The sequence below is a fragment of the Conger conger genome, chromosome 18 (genome assembly GCF_963514075.1).
Source record: "Conger conger chromosome 18, fConCon1.1, whole genome shotgun sequence".
In the NCBI taxonomy this organism is placed as follows: domain Eukaryota; kingdom Metazoa; phylum Chordata; class Actinopteri; order Anguilliformes; family Congridae; genus Conger; species Conger conger.
The window spans coordinates 22,015,893-22,032,796 of record NC_083777.1 but is presented as its reverse complement, the minus strand read 5'-3'; the positions used below and the strand labels follow the sequence as shown (position 1 = coordinate 22,032,796).

The 16,904-nt window shown below is 47.6% G+C and overlaps 1 protein-coding gene across 5 annotated transcripts in view; it reads right to left on the bottom strand.

The window, feature by feature from the left end:
- The window catches only part of LOC133118127 (KH domain-containing RNA-binding protein QKI), a 99,047-nt gene extending 85,588 nt beyond the window's left edge, over positions 1–13,459 (bottom strand). For 4 of the 5 annotated variants that reach the window (XM_061227899.1, XM_061227897.1, XM_061227896.1 and 1 more), the window contains exon 1: positions 12,660–13,459. In XM_061227899.1, the coding sequence (XP_061083883.1) occupies positions 12,660–12,801 (142 nt within the window). In that variant the 5' untranslated portion in view covers positions 12,802–13,459. The remainder of the gene's footprint in view (positions 1–12,659) is intronic. The other variant, XM_061227898.1, reaches the window with a different exon arrangement.
- Between the last annotated feature and the right edge of the window lie 3,445 nt (positions 13,460–16,904).

Genomic DNA, 16,904 nt, shown 5'->3' with positions numbered 1-16,904 from the left:
TGTGAGTGAGTATACGGGTGAGTGTGTCTGTGAGAGTGAGTATACGGTGAGTGTGTCTGTGATAGTGAGTATACAGGTGAGTGTGTCTGTGAGAGTGTGTATACGGGTGAGTGTGTGTGTGAGAGTGAGTATACGGGTGGGTGTGTCTGTGAGAGTGAGTATACGGGTGAGTGTGTCTGTGAGAGTGAGTATACGGGTGAGTGTGTGTGTGTGAGAGTGAGTATACGGGTGAGTGTGTGTGTGTGTGTGTGAGAGTGAGTATACGGTGAGTGTGTGAGTGTGAGTGAGTATACGAGTGAGTGTGTGTGTGAGAGTGAGTATACGGGTGAGTGTGTGTGAGAGTGTGTATACGGGTGAGTGTGTGTGTGTGAGAGTGAGTATACGGGTGAGTGTGTGAGTGTGAGTGTGTATACGGGTGAGTGTGTGAGTGTGAGTGTGTATACGGGTGAGTGTGTGAGTGTGAGTGTGTATACGGGTGAGTGAGTGTGTGTGTGTGTGTGAGAGAGTATACGGGTGAGTGAGTGTGTGTGTGTGTGAGAGTGTGTATACGGGTGAGTGAGTGTGTGAGAGTGTGTATACGGGTGAGTGTGTGTGTGAGAGTGTGTATACGGGTGAGTGAGTGTGTGTGTGAGAGTGAGTATGCGGGTGAGTGAGTGTGTGTGAGAGTGAGTATACGGGTGAGTGAGTGTGTGTGTGAGAGTGAGTATACGGGTGAGTGTGTGAGTGTGTGAGAGTGAGTATACGGTGAGTGTGTGAGTGTGAGTGAGTATACGAGTGAGTGTGTGTGTGAGAGTGAGTATACGGGTGAGTGTGTGTGAGAGTGTGTATACGGGTGAGTGTGTGTGTGTGAGAGTGAGTATACGGGTGAGTGTGTGAGTGTGAGTGTGTATACGGGTGAGTGTGTGTGTGTGAGAGAGTATACGGGTGAGTGAGTGTGTGTGTGTGTGAGAGTGTGTATACGGGTGAGTGAGTGTGTGAGAGTGTGTATACGGGTGAGTGTGTGTGTGAGAGTGTGTATACGGGTGAGTGAGTGTGTGTGTGAGAGTGAGTATGCGGGTGAGTGAGTGTGTGTGAGAGTGAGTATACGGGTGAGTGAGTGTGTGTGTGAGAGTGAGTATACGGGTGAGTGTGTGAGTGTGTGAGAGTGAGTATACGGGTGAGTGTGTGTGTGAGTGAGTATACGGGTGAGTGTGTGTGTGAGAGTGAGTATACGGGTGAGTGTGTGAGTGTGTGAGAGTGAGTATGCGGGTGAGTGTGTGTGTGAGGGTGAGTGTGTGTGTGTGTGAGAGTGAGTATACGGTGAGTGTGTGAGAGAGTATACGGGTGAGTGAGTGAGTGTGTGAGAGTGAGTATACGGTGAGTGTGTGTGTGTGAGAGTGAGTAGACGGTGAGTGTGTGAGTACACTGGGGATCTTTGACACAGAGAGTGACGGTGACGTCAGCGCGGCCTCGTAAGCGGCCTCAGCCCTGAACGGCTCATGTAGCAGGAGGCCGCGCCGCTGAAACCGCGCCAGCCAGCGCCTCAGATTAATGCCCATTGTCTCTGAAAATCTCAACAGATACAGTGAGCGGTGTTAGCAGCGCTAAACACGAGGCTGGGCTCTAAATCTCTCTCAGAGCGGGACAGGCGATAACGCGGGCGTGACTCCGCTTAGCCTCTGACTCCCCGGCGAGGGGCGGGGGGGGGGGGGGGGGGGGGCGCTGGGACTCCCAAGGTGACCTCACTCACTCTTAAGCGTGTGTGACTCCGTTCAGAGACCGTGACCCCGCTGACCCGCCGCGGCCCCTCGAAGCGCCTCTGATCCCGCCGCGACCGCTTTAATAAACCGAGGCCCCGCCCGGCCCTGGCGGAAACACAACCGCCCCGCTGAGAGACCGCGACCGCCCTGCGACCTCTCTATTAGACGGTGACCTCTCTGTGACCTCATTGTCACCCTCTGACCCCTCTCTGAACTCCGCGAGAGTAAGACCTCGGCCGCGGTGGTATCGACAGCCTGCATGTCAACTTTAGGTTTATGCCATCGTTTCACATTCGAATATAAACCGGGGCGAATAGAAACCGCGTTTGAATTTAGACAGTGTTTGCTTTATCAGCTGTACATTTTATCCGATATTTGAAATCCCTTGCGAGTTGAAATCAATAGGGATGCGTTCGATTTTCATCTGCATCAGGGACAGTTCACAATGAAAAGCATTTGTCACAGTTATGGGATGCAAGGCTGCCATGTGTAGTTCCCAGAATTCACTGCAGCGCCGGAGACCCGCTGCTGGGAAGCAGCAGATCTGGGGTAGACTGTGACCCAGTTGATATTCAGAAGTGGTTCCTTCTAAAATTGTAGCTCTTAAAATCTGATATTTTACGAATATTTATTTGGCTTTTGTCCACTTGTCACTGCTTGTCGCTACTCAAAATCTGACAGATGAGTCATGTACCCCCCCCCCCCCTCCCCCGCCTCCCTCCCACCCCACTTCACAGACATAATGAAAAGGTGCAATTATGGAAGATGTAACTAACGGCAACAGCGCCCAGTATAGTGTCATCCGCCGCTCTTTCTAAAAGGCACAATCGTTTCGATTACCGCAAAAGCGTACACGGGGCACAGAGCCACTGAAGCGGCACAACTTGGGAAATCAGGCAGGGAATTAAACGGAGGAGGCAAGAGGCCTCAGACACACACCCCCTCGCCCATTACAGGGAACGGAAAGCATCCTCTAAAAAATGCACATTTTAAACGTGAGTTCAGTCCCATCTTCCGTCCCGTCAGCCCGCGGTTACTTTCGGTCATGTGAGCCGAGCGCTGAGCGAATCATTCGCTCTCTTTCACATCCGCCTGACCCCCCCCCCCCCAACCCCCAACCCCCACACTCCGAAAACACTGGAGAGGAGACCGCTACTATATATCAGGATCCAAGTTCATTCTGGAGAAAACTGACTTTGCTCCCCCCCCCCCCCCACTTCCACATCTTTACTTCACTTCTGAATTAATTAATTACTCCAATTAAGTGATGAATGGGGCTGCTTAGGCTAATTACGGGATCAACTGGACGGATTTTCCCGGTCCCCACGGGTCCTGAGAATGCCTCAGAAAAGAGACTCTTCTTTCAGCCTGCTCCAAATCTCCAGCTCTTTCCTGGTGAAAAGGCCTTGGAAAAAACTCCCTCTGCATCCAATTAAGCCTTCTGCCCACCGCCCGCCTTTCCTGCCCAAAAAATAACCAGGGAGACCTCGGACCTGGTGAAATACCCCCATCAGCCCTGGTGGGTATTTCTTGGGGCCATTTGGGTATTTCTGTTATCCAAATTTCCCTTTTGTCCAGAAAATTACCTGGAATTCAGACAGTGACTGAAGTAAGTGGATGGTAAAACAGGAAAAAGGCAGATGTGTCCTCATATAGAATCCACCTAGAGAGGAGCTCCACCAATCACTGGGTGTGTTCATAGCACACCTCCAATGCCTAGGTTTATGCAGGTTTAACTCCAGTCCAGGAGGGCTGGTGTGTATGCAGGTTTAGCTCCAGTCCTGGAGGGCCAGTGTGTATGCAGGTTTAACTCCAGTCCTGGAGGGCCAGTGTGTATGCAGGATTTTGCTGCCAACAGTTACACTGGCTCCATCAGCTAATTAGCCATATGCACCATGACCGATTCATTCGTAAATTAAACCACGATAAAATGCTAAACGACGAGATTATTTATCAGCAGCTGTTTACATCATGGAATGTGGCTAAAAATGACAGATCATGTAAACAATCGGGTTAATTCAATAATTTATTATTAAATAAAAGAGCAGAAGTTCATCTGAAATCCAGAAACCGATACAGCCCTCCTTGCCCATCCTTGATCGAGACTATACTGCCTAGATATTATTATTATTATTATTATTATTATTATTATTATTATAAGGTATAGTATCTGGAACGTATCCTCCAATCGCTGTCGGTGTGGTTATGAACATACTCATGATTGGTGGAGCTACTCTTTGCCTTCTATGCATACAATGACAACAGGCCTATCAAATCCCTTTCTTTAATATTCCAGCAGTCATGTAGGGAAAAATAAGGCCTTCAGTTTCCAATAGGGAGTGTACAATCACCGATCTCCAGTCAAGCTCTACCCCATACCCTCCCACCTGTAGCACTGGCCATTTAGAGAAGCTCTGCTTTCATACAGCATCCCTGTACTGCTGCATGTTCAAATCGGCTACTGTGCATATTCTCCTATAAACATGAATCATAATCCTTTCATTTCATTTATTATTTTAATCTTGTGCAATGCAGTTTAACTACATTTCCCATGTGACAGGCGGAAGCGTTCGTTTAGTTCAGAATCCAACGATTAATTGCAGCTTTCATCGTGTACGTAACTGTAGCGGCATCTGTGCTTTAGTTTTTTTGTTTTCACAAACCACATAATCGCTTATGCAAGACAATTCCCTCCGAGAGTAAAAAAAATAACTCCAGTTAATTGTTATATTATTGTAATTAATTCTAGTCCCTTTAACTTATATGAGTCCATCAGGAATAATAAGGTCGTAAATACGCTCTGCCGGCTGGATCAGTGTTGATTTAACACTGTGTTGCTGTTCTCTCCGACACCCTGCCGTCATCCCCCCCCGGCTGAGCCCCCCGTTACCGGAGGAAGGGCTGCAGTGTCACTTCGGCGCGGTTAAATTCATCACCTTTATTACGCAGGGCGAGCGGCACTGCACGGCTGGCTGCGCTAACTGCAGGGAGAGAGCATTCCTCAGCGCTAACAGCCCATCCGTCTGCGCATCGCCCGCGCCCATTCTGTCTGCTCCAGGCCACTGCGCAGACCACATCACTCACAGGCCACATCACTCACAGGACACATCACTCACAGGCCACATCACTCACAGGCCACATCACTCACAGACCACATCACTCACAGGCCACATCACTCACAGACCACATCACTCACAGGCCACATCACTCACAGACCACATCACTCACAGACCACATCACTCAGACCACATCACTCACAGACCACATCACTCACAGACCACATCACTCACAGGCCACTGCGCAGACCACATCACTCACAGACCACATCACTCACAGGCCACATCACTCACAGACCACATCACTCACAGGCCACATCACTCACAGGCCACATCACTCACAGGCCACTTCACTCACAGACCACATCACTCACAGACCACATCACTCACAGGCCACATCACTCACAGACCACATCACTCAGACCACATCACTCACAGGCCACATCACTCACAGGCCACATCACTCACAGACCACATCACTCACAGGCCACATCACTCACAGGCCACATCACTCACAGACCACATCACTCACAGACCACATCACTCAGACCACATCACTCACAGGCCACATCACTCACAGACCACATCACTCAGACCACATCACTCACAGACCACATCACTCACAGACCACATCACTCACAGGCCACATCACTCACAGGCCACATCACTCACAGGACACATCACTCACAGGCCACATCACTCACAGACCACATCACTCACAGACCACATCTCACAGACCACATCACTCACAGACCACATCACTCACAGACCACATCACTCACAGGACACATCACTCACAGGACACATCACTCACAGACTACATCACTCACAGGCCACATCACTCACAGGACACATCACTCACAGGACACATCACTCACAGGCCACATCACTCACAGACCACATCACTCACAGGCCACTGCGCAGACCACATCACTCACAGGCCACATCACTCACAGGCCACATCACTCACAGGCCACATCACTCACAGGCCACATCACTCACAGACCACATCACTCACAGACCACATCACTCACAGGCCACATCACTCACAGACCACATCACTCACAGACCGTATCACTCACAGACCACATCACTCACAGGCCACATCACTCACAGGGCACATCACTCACAGGGCACTGCGCAGACCACATCACTCACAGGGCACATCACTCACAGGCCACATCACTCACAGGGCACATCACTCACAGGGCACTGCGCAGACCACATCACTCACAGGCCACATCACTCACAGGGCACATCACTCACAGACCACATCACTCACAGACCGCATCACTCACAGGGCACTGCGCAGACCACATCACTCACAGGGCACTGTGTAGACCACATCACTCACAGGGCACTTTGTAGACCACATCACTCACAGACCACATCACTCACAGGGCACATCACTCACAGACCACATCACTCACAGACCACATCACTCACAGGGCACTGCATAGACCTTATCAATCACAGGCACTGTGTAGACCACACACCCACACACCCATGCACACACGCACTCTGGCGCGCACATATACACAGACGCACTCACTCAGTCACTCACTCCGTTATGAGACCACAGGAGAGTCGGTGCGGAGAGTCTGCTCCTCCCCGGTGCGGCTCCAGTCTCCGCTGGTGAAGCCGCCATCACGGCTGCTCCTTTATTTACGTCTCACCGGCAGGGCTCCGGAGGCCCGGCACGCCTGATAACCGGCAGCAGGAGAAAACAGCGCCTTGAAGCTTCGCGTATGATCAATGTTGCGCCCCAGCGCAAGCTGTTGACTTTTTTCTTTTTTTTTTCTTTCTCCGCCGTAGGTGAAATAACGCTGAGGTCCGCAAAAAATAAAAATAAAAACGTGAGCGATTCGGCGGCTGGCGAGCGGGCTCTGACGTGCGGGGTCCGTCTGTCGCCTGGGCGGGCGTGCGGGGTCCGTCTGTCGCCTGGGCGGGCGTGGGGGGGTGTCTGGAGCTCGGGGTGAGGCCCACAGACCGGGCGAACTCGACGTCTGCTGCGTGTCTTTGCGTGCCGTCGCGCTGGTGAATATACGTTATCGTCGCCGCTAACTGGGACCCGAGGCCGGGAATATAATCACTGTTTCATTCCTTTAGGTTGAGTAGGCCCGTGTGCAGAATTCACACTGATTTAATTCAGTGCTGGTTCTAAGGTCTTTTTCAACATCAAATCAACGGCCAGGTCAGAAACCCAAGAACCCAGGTTGGCTCAGTTAACTCTAATAGCCTACTAAATTGGCCTGTTAAGTGCTGAGTAACAGTGTAAACACTAGCACTCTCCACAGCTGTGAGGAACCAGGGCGAGAAGCCCTGCTTTAAACCGAGCTGTCTCACGGACACACTCGCACTGTTCGGCTTGCATCGTACGCAGAGCTAGTGTGTGTGCTCAGCCTATTCGCCCACTCCCGTTTCATCTCTGACTTTAAAGCCGATCTGACTGCCGTTGTGTCCGCCTAATTAAATTAGCTTTGACGTTTCAGTGTGCTCTAATAAGGTTTTGTATGCGGTTGGATGTCTTAAAGTGAATGTGCTTTATAAAGACAGGAGAAGCACACCTTGGATAGGTGAGCAGATTGCTCGTATTATGGTGCGGTTTTCAGCGCAGGTGATGAGAGCTTTTTCTGGAGCGACCGCAGAACACCTTCGCTGCCTAAAGCTAAAACTCCCTGCTTTCAAACGCACACTTCATCTCACACACTCGCTATTCCTGTTCTGCGTATAACGGCTCGCTTACACATGGCAACGTACATCGTCTATAATCTACCCGCTGTACTGGCTTCTGCTGACAGCCCAACCCTGAACAAAAACCCCCCGGAACAGCCCAGGTCCTGCAATTACACACGGTCACGTCAAATGTAAATATCATGTTTTCAGTAATGCAGAGAGAGAGCGAGAGAGAGCATGAGACACACGTGTGGGCATATACCCCACCACACACACATGCATAATAAAGACCATCTATATGCCAGGAAGGTGCCTAATATATCCTTATTACTGTTCGCACTTCTGTTCAGCATATGCCTTAGTAACATAACTGAACTGCACTTCAGAGAGAGAGAGCATAAAACACATATACACATATACGGCATATACCCCACCACCACACACACACACACCTACGCATACACACGCACACAAAATAAAGACCATCTATACTGTATGTCATGTAGGTGTATAATATATCATTATTACTGTTCACGTATGTTCAGCATATGCTGAACTGTAAAGGAGAGAGCAGGGTTAACAGTAATAGCCTACAGTTCAGAGGCCTACGGTAATGGCGTGGATGCTAGAGTCAGCACTAATGACGGGCAGCTTGCTTTTAAACTTCTCGTGGAGCGGAGGCTGAATTGGTTAACTCGAACACGGGTATAACATTAGTCTCTGCTCTCGCAGCTCCGAGACGCACACACGATTTGTCAATGTGCGCTGTAGTCTTTTGTACATTTCACTTCAAATCGTCCCAATTATGATTGCGATATTTTGGGTAGTCGGTAGTGATTACAAGGGACAGTAGCAAATCAGATGCAGGCCACTGTTTAATAGTGTAAAAGGTGGAGCGTGATGACGTCTAGGGTTGGGCCTAAAACTAAAGCTGCTACCATGTGCCCGGGCTGACGGGCATTCCCAGCTAGTGAAGTGGAAAAGGATTACGGACAAGGAGGAGAAATATACCCCACTACTTACCCCCACTCTAACAGTCTGTCTCTGTCTCACACACACACACACACATACACACACACATACACAGCTTGTACACACATACCTCCCCCTACCCATGTGCAAACAATGTATACACACACAACACAATGCATGCACCCAGATGAACAGGAACGCGCACACACACACACACACACACACACACAGCTCCTACACACATACCTTCCCCCCCACGTAAGTGCAAACGGTGTATACACACACAACACAACACACACAATGCATGCACCCATATGAACACACACGCACGCGGGCACACGCACGCACGCACGCACGCACACACACGGTTCACGGAGAGCTGCGGTGAATAGCTCAGTGCGCAGCGGCCAGCTGTAATGTCACTTCTGTGCTCTGTGTTGTGTGTGAGAGGCGAGAGCGCTGCATTCAGCAGACAAAGCACTGGAAGTGAAAGTGATGTCTCAACAGTCCTCTGCGATCTGGACAAAGAGGAATGTCCCAGACACTCAACGTGCCTCCTACTGCACTCTAACAACCAGAATAACCATTACAGAACAAGCACGGGAGTCATGCTTCAGTTACATATGTACGTATATATAGGCGTTAATTCAGTCGCAGGCCCACACATACACACACACACGTGTATACACACACATGCATCACACACGCACTCACACGCACATAAACTATCTATTTGTATCTCTCTCACGCACTTTCTGCCACACATAGACAAACGCAAACGCACATATAACCCTTGAAAAAATATAGAAAATACAAAAACCCAACTCTAGCCCCGGACATGATTGGTGCATCAGCTACTTTGCTAACCAAGGTGACCTGCGATGACTGAGATCCTCTGCATTTTCATTCACCCTCTTTTGCTTAACTAGTTCCCTTTTAGTATTCCAGTCACTTCTGTTCGGCACAGAAACCGGGCAACCACCGTACAAAGGAGAAGTGAAACCGACAAGTTCTGTCAAGACATTTTTCGCGCCGGTCTCGTCTGCGAGCTAAAACATCGTAGAAGCTTCACCAGATACCTGTTTTTCAACGGTTTACAAGCTCCGGCTGCTGAACAATGTGAGCTTTATGAACTTTTGGGACAGCCTCATCACTTTCCCCCCCATGTAAACATGGGCCTAAACACCAGGGCCAACACCACAGGAAACAAGGACATGAACAGCAAGGCTGTTGTGTGATAGGCCAATGCATCATGTGCTAAATTCTAGGTAATGCTGACGTTGGTGTTTAGCAAACCAGCTCTGGCAGCACAATTTCCCTATATGTGTGTGTCTGTGTGTGTGAGTCGGGGCTTGTCTCTTTCCATGTGAGCGTGTATGTGTGCATGCTTAATGCGACTGCGTCTGTGTGTGGAATTTACAGCACATGCGTGTGCGTAGGCATGCGCGTGTACACGTGAGGGCGCTTGAACATTCATGATCTTGAGTCGGGTTGTCCTTGCATCTGCGTGTGTGCGCTTGGGTGTGTGTGTATGTCTGCATGGCCGCATGAGTGTGTGTGGGTCTGCATGCGCGGGTGCATGTACCTGTGTGCATGTATCCGTATACGTATATGTGTCTGTGTGTGTGTGTGAGTGCTTGCGTGCATGCATACTTGTCTGTGTGTGTGTGTGTGTGTGTGTGCGCATGTGAGCGTGTGTGTGCGTGCGTGCATGCATACGTGTCTGTGTGTGTTAATGCGAGTGTGTGTTAATGCGAGTGTGTGTGTGCATGTGAGTGTGTGTGTGTGTACATGTGAGTGAGTGTGTGTGTGAATGCGAATGCGAGTGTGTGTGCGCGTGCATGTATGAAGGGGGTGCAGAGCCTCTCTTACACACAGCTGTGTGTGCCATCCGGGCCTCTCACACACTAGGAATTTCATCACAGATGATTCATTCTGCACTGACAAAAAAAGTACCTCGTGAGCGAGTGTGTCCGCGATTAGCCACAGCGGCCAACGCTACTGTGCCAAAGCGTACACAGTCACTCACATGTTGCATCCAAGCAAGGTCAATCCCAACGGACAGAAATGATTTCACACTGCAAACAACAGTACATGAACAGGTATATTTTTGTCAAAAAATTACATCAAACTACAATACATTACATTACAGCGTCAACAACAAAAGAAATTGCGCGCAGCTGAAATAGCTTTAAAAAGTGCTTTAAAAAGCAATATCCAACTTTAAAACGGGGCTACTCTGGAATGATTTTGTAGTGAATCAAAGGGCGGGGGAACACAATGTATATCCTTTTTCCAAACTCCCAAGTGTCTCCAAGCGTCCTTTTTCAAGACTGTCCAACCAAATCCTCCGCTCCTCATTCACAAAGCAATAGCAGGAACACGCCGGAGGTGGGGCCGTGTGGGCGAGGAGGGGGCTCTATCCGCTGGGTTTATTGTAATGACCAGCCGATAAAACCCCTCCTGCGCTCCCCTTCAGTGACTACCGCTACTCTTCGCCCGTTTCCCCTCTCCAAATACCCCGCTGCTACCCTTCGCTTAAGGTTGCTCCTTAAAAAAAACCTTTCACGAAGACACACACTTGTTTTGCCCGAGGCTAGGATGAGGGGAAAAAAAGGTTTCTATAATGTTCAAAAGTTCCCAACTTCACTCATTCGCTAGAACTGTTGGGGGTGCCATGGTGACGGGGTCTCGCTTAGCAGCAGCACGTGAAGGGCGCGCAGTGGGGTTAATCAGACCGAAGCCTATAAATTCCTCAGCGAATCAGAATCGCAATAAAACATCTACTCGCTGTCACAGAACAAAAGACAATGTTTACGCCAGTGTTAGTTGCCCTATTATAGTGGCCGTTTTTACAAAGTTAGCGACTGTAAAGTGGAATTTAAAGTGCCGCCGAGGGCGATTCTTGGTTCTTCTGCACCGGAATCAGCCGTTGAACCGATGAGAGCCCCCTGGCGCTCGATCGGGCTTCACCCACACAAGTTTATCAGTTCGGCGTAAAACACGAGTTATTTTCCAATCAACTTTTGACGCCGTTTACCCACATGCATTCAGCTCACGTCCTGCCACTGATAGGAGGGGTCGAACGAGTATTGTTTATTTAGCCTAGTTAAATATTATTTATTTAAATAGGCCTATGTATTATTTTGTTTTGTCTTTAAAAGAGTAACATGTATTTCTTATTGTATTGTATTGCCTGATTTATGAAACAAAAATATACCAAACAACAAAAATAAGTAGAACTACCCTAGCAACTAAAAGAAGGCCAAGCACAGTTATAATAGCAAGTTTATTTTTAGTTGCTTTGGGAAGTATGTACTCCCCGGAATAATACTAATTTTACCAGTTTTATACTAATGAGATATTTCACTCAGTTAAGTACCTTTGGTGCAGTGTCTTAATGCGCTATGGGCATTCAGACGAACGTTGCACACCTGCTTCACACTGCTTTAGACCTGCCATTTGAATCCCAGGCTTTATAGTCACTGTACGACTGCACATTACAGGTAATTGGTATTTTGGAATTTAAATATCGTGATAGATATATTTTTAGTTTTGTCAATTAGATTTTTTGTTAATATAATAATAACAAAGTCAAAAGATAAGGAAAACAATAGGATGTGAATGAATATATTTCACAATTGTGCACATAGATGAAGGGCGTAGTGGACGCTTGCACAATGTAGTTAGTGTATATTAGCGCATACAAAAGTCTCAATGTAACAGTGTTTTTGGCATGTCACAGTTTGTGATTAAATGGACTGGGAATTTTTTTTGTTTGTTGATGAATACGTTCAACCGTGTGGCGAATTTAGAGGCTGCCACTACGTAGACAACAGAAAATATATATGTAGCTCCAAGCGTAGGGTTTTAGGAAATGTCTGGTACTTAGCAGCACCATACACCTGCAATTTGTTTTATGCAAGCGCCAGATTACGGGATTGCAGCATTTCCCGTCTTTGTAGTGTAGGCTATTCGCAATTTCAAAGTAGACTGCAGCCAGAGCTCCGGCTGGTGCCAAATCAAATTCAATAAATACAATAATAATTATAATAAGATAAACAAAATGAAAAGATAAAGATCGGCAAACCTGTTCGTGATTTCTCTGTCGGGATCGTATGACATATAGGCTACTCGCGCTTCCCCCCCGCCCTCCCCCATCACAATATAACAGACCGTATATTTAATTTGCACGCATCGATCTGGATTTGGATACCTTCGTCCAGCAGTCGCTCGAGGTGGTTGAAAATCCCGCAGAAGTTGGGCAGACTGCTCATCAGTTTCTTGTCGTTCATGAGCTGCATAAGATAGTCTGGGGTCGGCTTCGGCTTCTCCTTCGTTTCCATTTCCCCAACCATATTCCAAAAAACAAACCCCAGGCACCCCTGACAAAAACTGAGAAGCAAAAACACTAAAACGTATGAATAAATACGATATAAAAAAGGAGGCTAGCACAAGAGGCGGGCGATGTGTCTCTTCCAACCTCAGTCCTGTCCCCTCTAGCTAGCTAACGCAGCGAGCCCTTCTGCCTCTCGGTGCTGCGATCACTTTCTTTATGCACAGCGATGCAATTGTGTTCCTTCCCCTCTCACTTGCTGCAAAGGAAGATGCAAAAAAAATTAAATAAAATAAAGAAAAAATAAAACGGGAAAAGAGGGTCAGAGGTAGTTTCTTCTTTTGAACGATGCCCTTATAATTCCACAAGTTGCTCAGAATGAAGAATAAACTCCCGCGTGCCCACTGTTCTTGAATCTTTAAAATTTTCAGTAAATCTGTCCTGTCCTTCTCCTTTACGAATGTCTTAAGGCCGTTTCAATGTCCCTTTCCCCCCAAAGTTCCCAAGAGCTTGCGGTGTGTGTTATCTGTGTCTGTGTACTGAAAATGTCTCTCTCTCCTGTCTCTCGCTCTCAATAACGGAGCTTTTCAATGAAGCTGGCGTTTCGGTCTCCGACAACTGTCTCGCTCTGCTTCGCCTGGGCTCGCGGCCCGTCACATGATCAGACTGCACAGCAGAGTCCTTCCAGTCCAGAGCGTGCGCGCTGCTGTGCCGAGTGTGGGAGGGACACACGGGCGCGTACAAACACACAAAAAAACACAGTCTCTCTCTCTCTCTCTCTCTCTCTCTCTCTCTCTCTCTCTCTCTCTCTCTCAGCGAACAAGGTAAAGTCAGGGCAACAACTGCATTGGTGACAAAGAGGGGGGATAAGGGCCTGGTGTAGGGCTAGCGGGGAAGTGTCAGACACTGGCCTCATTTGCAGGTGCACATATAAGTTGCCATGCATGTCTGTAAGCTGGTGAGCTCAGGAGGCTGTCTCACATTCTCCGCTCACATTCCAGAAATCTGGGCTGATATAAACTGCGTGTGTGTCTGTTTGTAGTGCATGGTGACAAGCGCATGAATGAAAACAAGTGTTCGCGCTTTCCAGATATTATCATTTTACAGCATAAGGCTCACTTTAAAAAAAATACACACACTTGCCAAACTGCGGAGTCCACTTGGTTCCCATGTCGTCTACACCGAGAGTGCTTCCAGGAGCATCAGTTCCGTTTCTCCTCCCACCACTTGGCCACCGCTCTGCCTGCGCCTCTCCATCGCCTCTCTCCACGTGCTCTCTCCTTCCCACGGATCCCCGCTCCCCAGGACGGGACCGCAGGGCCAAACCAGGTCAATCCCCCAAACCACGGCGGCCAGTGTGCATGTTAAACAGGTGCGGCCATTTTGTGCCTGGGACGTGACTCTTTGTTTCCGTCTCTTCATTATTAAGGTCTGTTGTAATTGAAAAGGGGACAGGGCTCATTCCGTTACTGCCGTGCCGTAACGGTATAATCGCGGAGATGCTGTCTGGCCTGCCGGGAGAGCATGCCTGGGTCAGGTCCACTATTAAACTATTTAGAGCTGAAGAATAGCTGCTCGTTTGCCAGTGTGAGTGACACATACGGCTTAAGAGGATGGGTTACCCAAGTTAAGCAAAGTTCACCCCTCGTCCTTTACTCGGAAATGCCTTCCAGGGAATGATGCCATCCTACCAAATGTGATATTTTCATACACACACACACACACACACACATGCACGCACACACGTACACATGCACACTATCCACTTGGGTGCATGCCTGTATTGTTTTGTCATTTTTATTTTTTATTTTTTTTAAAAATAAACAAATAGATATGACATTATTGTGTGAGTAAATTCACAGGTCGATATGCAGAACTATACTTCTCTGGTAACAAGTGATAGAAAGTTTTTGGCAAAGAATTTCAAGATGGGGTTAAGCGTGCCACAACTTTGCTGAATAATGCTGAATAATAATAGGCTCAAACATAGAATTACAGCATTATCATTTTGATAACTCCAGCATTCAGTACTATTTTACCAGTGCAACTTTGGTAATGCATTTTTAATGCAATCTACAGTATAGCAGTCTGTGAAAACACGGTCGAATGCGAGTACAACTGAAAATAAACTGTTTCTTTTTGTTTTATTGATATAACTGATCGTTTCAAGATTTCATTTTGAGCAAATGAGCCAGTGCTTTTCCAAAGCTTTCGGTGGCCATGTTGTTTCTGCAGTGCGGGATTACGGGGCTTGTTAGGGAGCGTTCCGACAGGTTCTTTGATGGAAACAGATCCGCTCGCCCTTGCGGGAACTCGGTCATCGTAGAGTTCCTCTCTCCTAAGCTAAGACGGCTTCCCGACACCCGGCCTTTTATAACCGTCATTGCCCAAAGCTCTCGTCTGTGAACCCAGCCTCCCTGGAGTCCAGCGCAGGATGTGGAATTGATTCCCATGGGTGATGTCACTTTCTGTGACTGCAATGCCGATGGAGTCTTTTCACAGCTACGCCCCCCTCCCTCCCACCGTATCATTTGGACAACTGCTCATTTTAAAACTCCGGCACACTGAATCTGTCAGTGTTAATTCCTACTCCAACGGTGTTGATTTAACACTGGGCAGTGTGCAGTGTGGACATGCACACACTAAAAATCATATTAATAGACGTTTATAAATTATACTAAACTAATTTAATTTGGCTAAATTGTTTAGCTTACATTCTCTGTAAACTAAACAATGAACACAACTTATTTTATGTCGACACAGACATCCTTGCTCTTTTCGTGAAGAACGCCATCCCTTAAGCGTTTTCAACATGACAGGCGAGCGAGGGTAAAAGGGCATGGTGGACTGTTACTCTGGGGGACTTGAGAACACGGATGTCAATTTTGTCATTTCTAAAATGGACGTTCGCTCTCCACAGAAAGGAGCCCAAATGTCAATAATATCCCCTTTTAAAGAACAGCAAAGTGTGATTGACTAAATGTCAGAACATATCAGGACGAATCACACCATTACACTCGGAAGAAAACAAGACATTTATCTCAATACCCCCGCTTCCCCACAGGGCTACTAAACAAGTGAAGATAAAGTCTTCTTTTAAAAAAGCCTGTGATGGCTTGTATTAGATGTGAAATTTTTACTTAGCACTCGGAGCTGGAAGAAGTGTTTTAACGTTTGTTACAGGTGTTCTACAAAACCTATATTTTGAACGAGAAAACATGAAACATGAACAGCGCAATGGTGTTTGTTTCTACGATTTTTGGGTCAAAATGAGTGTGATATGGTTCTTTTTTTTATTTGTTTTCTTACTTACCACGCACGGTGCATTATTTTGAGCTGAAAGGCATTTGCAAAATGTACTGTGTCCAGTATGTGTCTGGAATACCGATACTTCATATCTAATCCAAATACAAAACAAAAATCAATTTCCATCAAATCTCAGTCTGTTTCTGGAGTGCTTTATTTGATTTGTTGACATTGTGAAGCCTATAAAACAATATCCCATCATTATAACCAGAAGAATGCACATCCTTCAGTGTGAAATTAATGGCAATATGGACAGTGCGCCATACAGTTTGGTGAGGTTTTTAATTAACGTTTAGAATGCAACAGTGAAAGCCCTGGTTATGTGTATGCAATCACAAATGCATCCGGCCAAATACTAGAACGGATTGTTTTACATTTGCAGTTGGTTTTGTTATTCATTTTTTATTATGCAAAGCCCGATTTAAAAAAACTCAAGCTCGCCGTGGATATTTTGAAAACAATCACACTCATTCTGTTTGATGTCATTTTCCCATCTTTTCTGTTAAAGCCAGAGGGGGGGGTGAGGGGGGGGGGTGTGAAAGAATGTGCCGAACAGGCTGGACTCTGACAGGAGGAGAAATAAATGACCTGGGAGAACAGGAAGGGTTTGTCTCCAGCGTTTCCACCATCTTTTTATCCCTTTGTGAGGGCGGGGGCATTCTCATGCAGATGCACTGGGACTGGGCCCCGGCCCGGCCAGACCCTGGGTGGGGGGGCTGTGTATTTATGAGCCTGCCCCTGTTCAAAGTGGAGGAATTACCTTAATGAATGCATGCCTGCACACATGGACTCCGCAACCGGGCAAAGAAAGCACCCCAC